Source organism: Nansenia antarctica (genome assembly GCF_963989245.1).
Source record: "Nansenia antarctica genome assembly, chromosome: 16".
NCBI classification, from domain to species: Eukaryota; Metazoa; Chordata; class Actinopteri; order Argentiniformes; family Microstomatidae; genus Nansenia; species Nansenia antarctica.
The window spans coordinates 6,888,977-6,893,870 of record NC_137686.1 but is presented as its reverse complement, the minus strand read 5'-3'; the positions used below and the strand labels follow the sequence as shown (position 1 = coordinate 6,893,870).

The window sequence follows — 4,894 nt, the reverse complement described above, 5'->3', positions numbered from 1 at the left end:
TGTGGTCTCCAAGTGACGTTTCAACTTGCTAGGCTTCATGCTTTCTGCCGCTAAAGTTTTGAGACAGAGGACGCACAGTGGTCGTTCCTCCGCACCGACCACATTAGACGTGAAGCCCAGGGAGAGGTATGTATCGTCATACTTTCTTGACTTTGGCTTTGGGACGTTTGTCATGGGCTCCTTCGCTTTTCGTTTAGCTTCTGGCTCTTTCATAAACTTATCCATTGTTGTTGTTGCTGCTAGATAGCTGGAGGAGGGAGTGCGCGCGTCAATGACGTGAATGGAGCGCGCGTCAATGACGTGAATGGAGCCCCCTCGCTGCCTCTTTGTTACAGTTTATGGCCTGCGCTCCATTCAGGTTCTCATTTTTATCATCCAACGCCCACAACACCCCTGATGGTAACCTTAAGCAAGCAGTGTTTGTTTACAGCTCTTGTGTGTGCATTTTTTTCCCCTCCCATATTATTTCTGCCCTGCAGTACCCCACAAGCTTAATCTGAACCTTCATAATCTGTCTGATAAACAGAAAAAACTTACTTGGGGACTTTTTCACCAGACCCTGTCACATATTGTATGAGTTTGATTCAGTCCTGTACTGTGTGAAATAACAGTGTAGGAGAACTGTGTAGGATAGAGTACTTACACTATAGCGTTGATGTTACAGAGTCCTGTAGGCTGGACTGTGTAGTTCACTATCTTATTAGGGTGAACTCTGACCTTGGTCAGTCGATCACAACGGCAGTTTATTACTGGGCCATGGGCTAGAGAGAGAGAGAGAGAGAGAGAGAGAGAGAGAGAGAGAGAGAGAGAGAGAGAGAGAGAGAGAGAGAGAGAGAAGAGAGAGAGAGAGAGAGAGAGAGAGATTCTGTTATACAACAATTTATCCACAGAGAAAGCTTGAAATACACACTCACACACACACACACACACACACACACATCGCACACAGTATCTTAGTAGCAGAGTAAGATGGTAGAACTATAACACTCTATTTGACCTATCTGGTTAAATAAAGGTTAAATAAGTATCTTAGTAGAACTCACTTGCGTTGGCTCCAGCCATCCAGGCGATGAGACAGAGGAGGGTGGAGGAGACCAGACTAAACCTCATCTTCAGGTTTAAACGGCTGCTGATACTGGTGGAGACAACGCTGTACACTCACACACACAAACCAACACTTGTGGTTGTCCAAAACAAGCAACAACAACTTTCTAGTGCGTCTATGGTTGTGGTCTGCGTATACACACTGTCGGGGTAGCTAAAGTCTTCCTTGTCCAACCTACCAACCACTCTCTGATCAGCTAGCGTTTGGCCCTTCATCTTATAACAAGTATCGCCACCCTCCCCCTTTCTCTCCCCCTCCTCCCTCCTCTCACACCTCACCCATCTCTGATGAGAGGAAAGTTTGACAGCCAGTCGTAACGGAAGCTATCAGCAAAAAGACCCTCAATGACACTTTACACACACACACACACACACACACACACCACAGGAAAGGTACCATCACATCAACAATGTACACATACATACAATACACACACACACGCACATACATGCATGCACGGACACACAAATGCATGCACGCACACTTGCAAGGACGCACGCACACGCGTACATGAACACACAAATACACACAGGTTTTCCACAGAACCTGTCTAAACCACAGGGCCAAATGTTGAGGTGGGTCGACCGCTTTCTACGTAGGGACCTCTGGTTAATATCACCTCCCATATCAGAGACCATATCACCTCCCATATCAGAGACCATATCACCTCCCATATCAGAGACAGACCACATGTGTTTGAATACTGGTGCTGGCAATCAGGAAAAGCTAAAACATGATGGTGCAATATATTACTGTTTCAATGTATGAATCTAGATATCCTACTATGTGTCTTTATCAAATATATGTAAAAAATATTAAATAAACTGTTGAATTGCTTAAAATATAATGGAGCGGTCAGGAATTCAAAGTCACTTTGATCAAATCTCTTTATTATCTCTTGACAAAAACAAACGTCAACATGTCAGGGTATTGCACACGGTACATAATAACATCACCATAGAAAGATATCATTTAGACAAACAGTCGACATGAATAACACCTCTTTGTTTAAACCACTTTGTTTATTTCTCCTGTTCGTTCACATCTCAATCACAATCACTTCTGCTGTTCTGGAGTCAGTTCTCTTTTCTTTCTTTTTTTAAATCAATTAATAAATGTATGTATTTACGATTTATGGCATTTTAGCAGACGCCTTTATCCAAAACGACTTACAACAAATACATTAGTCTAATTGAGTGAGTCATCTATCCATCAGTCATCATAAGAAATGCAAATCTATGCTAGGAGCAGCTGCCATTGGCAGTCACAATGCTAGAAGAAAGATTATTATTTTATTTTTGTATTCACTTATTAGCAGCAGAGAAGCTGTCCAGGGGGGTAGTGGGGGTGAAGCGTTGTTTAGCCTTCCCTCTTCTGTTGTTGGGTTTGCGGGGCGCTGCAGGTCCCTTGGTGTCAGTCTTTCCCTTCTCCTTCTCCTCCTCTCTCCCTCTCTTCTCTTCATCCACCTTGACCATGGCCTTTCTCACCCAACCAGAGTTGGCGTCACCGCAGATGGTCTTCCCCTGTTCAGTGAGCAACCTGGAGGTAGATGGAACTGGATGAGTTAGATTCAGTCCTGTACTGTGTTAAATAACAGTGTAGGAGAACTGTGTAGGATAGAGTACTTACACTATAGCGTTGATGTCACAGAGTCCTGTAGGCTGGACTGTGTAGTTCACTATCTTATTAGGGTGAACTCTGACCGTGGTCAGTCGATCACAACGGCAGTTTATTACTGGGCTTTTGGCTATACAGGGGGAGAGAGAGAGAGAGAGAGAGAGAGAGAGAGAGAGAGAGAGAGAGAGAGAGAGAGAGAGAGAGAGAGAGAGAGAGAGAGAGAGAGAGAGAGAGAGAGAGAGAGAGAGAGAGAGAGAGAGAGAGAGAGAGAGAGAGAGAGAGACATTCTGGTAAACGATGATTTTCCACAGACAGCTAGAAATACACACACACACCCACACACCCACGCACTCACAGATACACACACACACACACACACACACACACACACACACACACACACACACACACACACACACACTATTGCACTTGTTATTGTTGATTGTATGTGGTGAGACGTTTTGATGTTTTTCTGTAAACGTGCTGCTCTAAACTAATTGCCCCTAGTGGGACTAATAAAGCGGTTTGAATTGGATTGAATTGAATTGAACACACACACACGCACACACACACACACACACACACACACACACTCACACACACACACATGCATCCACGCACAGTATCTTAGTAGCAGAGTAAGATGTTAGAACTATAACACTGTATTTGACCTATCTGGTTAAATAAAGGTTAAATAAGTATCTTAGTAGAACTCACTTGCGTTGGCTCCAGCCATCCAGGCGATGAGACAGAGGAGGGTGGAGGAGACCAGACTAAACCTCATCTTCAGGTTTAAACTGCTGCTGATACTGGTGGAGACAACGCTCTACACTCACACACACAAACCAACACTTGTGGTTGTCCAAAACAAGCAACTACAACTTTCTAGTGCGTCTATGGTTGTGGTCTGCGTATACACACTGTCAGGGTAGCTAAAGTCTTCCTTGTCCAACCTACCAACCACTCTCTGATCAGCTAGCGTTTGGCCCTTCATCTTATAACAAGTATCGCCACCCTCCCCCTTTCTCTCCCCCTCCTCCCTCCTCTCACACCTCACCTATCTAGTCTAGCACAGTCACTCTGATGAGAGGAAAGTTTGAAGGCTAGTTGTAACGGAAGCTATCAGCAAAAGACCCCCAACCACACTTTACACACACACACACACACACACAACTGCACGCACGCACACCCGTAGATAAACACACAAACACACACTGGTTTTCCACAGAACCAGTCTCTCGTAAACACTAAGACTTCTATCGATATCTTTTAATTCATTGTCTATCATCTTGTTAAATGTTTAGCTATTTATTTCCTATATATACCCATTCCTGTCATTTTTATTTTCTTACTATCCTTCTCTTTTTTATGCTGTATGTAAAGCACTTTGAATTGCCCCGTGTGAAATGTGCTATGCAAATAGACTTGCCGTGCCTTGTAAACCACAGGGCCAAATGTTGAGGTGAATCGACCTCTTTCTATGTAGAGACCTCTGGTTAATATCACCTCCCATATCAGAGACCATATCAGAGACAGACCACATGTGTTTGAATACTGGTGCTGTCAATCAGGAAACGATAACGCATCTGACTGTTTCAATGTATATGTTACGGTACATGTGGGAAAACTAGGGTTAGGATTAGGTGCTAAGGTGCTACGGTTATGGTTAGGGTTAGGGGTAGGGTTAGGGTTAGGGGTAGACATGCCAGCATGTACCAAGTCGACGGAGCACCTAACCCTAACCCTAGTTTTCCCACATGTACCGTAACATATACATGTCTAAATATCCTACTATCTGTCTTTATCAAATAAATACAAAAATTATCAAATCCAATGTTGAATCGCTCAAATATAATGTAGTGGTCAGGAATTCAAAGTCACTTTAAAAAAAAACATCTCTTTATTTTCTCTTGACAAAAACAACCGACAACATGTCATGTGACACACACACAAGTGTGTCAGGGTATTGCACACGGTACATAATAATATCACCATAGAAAGATATATAATTTAGACAAACAGTCAACATAAATAACACCTCTTTGTTTAAACCACTTCTGCTGTTCTGGAGTCAGTTCTCGTGGTCTAAAGTCTTCCCCTAGTTTTCTTTCCTCTGTCCCCTCTCTCTCCTCCCTCTTTTTCCCTTCCCCTTTCCTCCCTTTCCTCTCTTCC

The 4,894-nt window shown here is 43.5% G+C and overlaps 1 protein-coding gene across 1 annotated transcript in view; it reads left to right on the top strand.

Annotated features, from left to right (window-relative positions):
• Positions 1 to 2,578: 2,578 nt before the first annotated feature.
• Positions 2,579 to 4,894, top strand: part of LOC308171710 (ephrin type-A receptor 3-like) — a gene marked incomplete at both ends in the record, with an annotated part of 72,708 nt that continues 70,392 nt past the window's right edge. The window contains one exon of the mRNA XM_080546582.1: positions 2,579 to 2,650. Within this exon, the coding sequence (XP_080402708.1) occupies positions 2,579 to 2,650 (72 nt within the window). The remainder of the gene's footprint in view (positions 2,651 to 4,894) is intronic.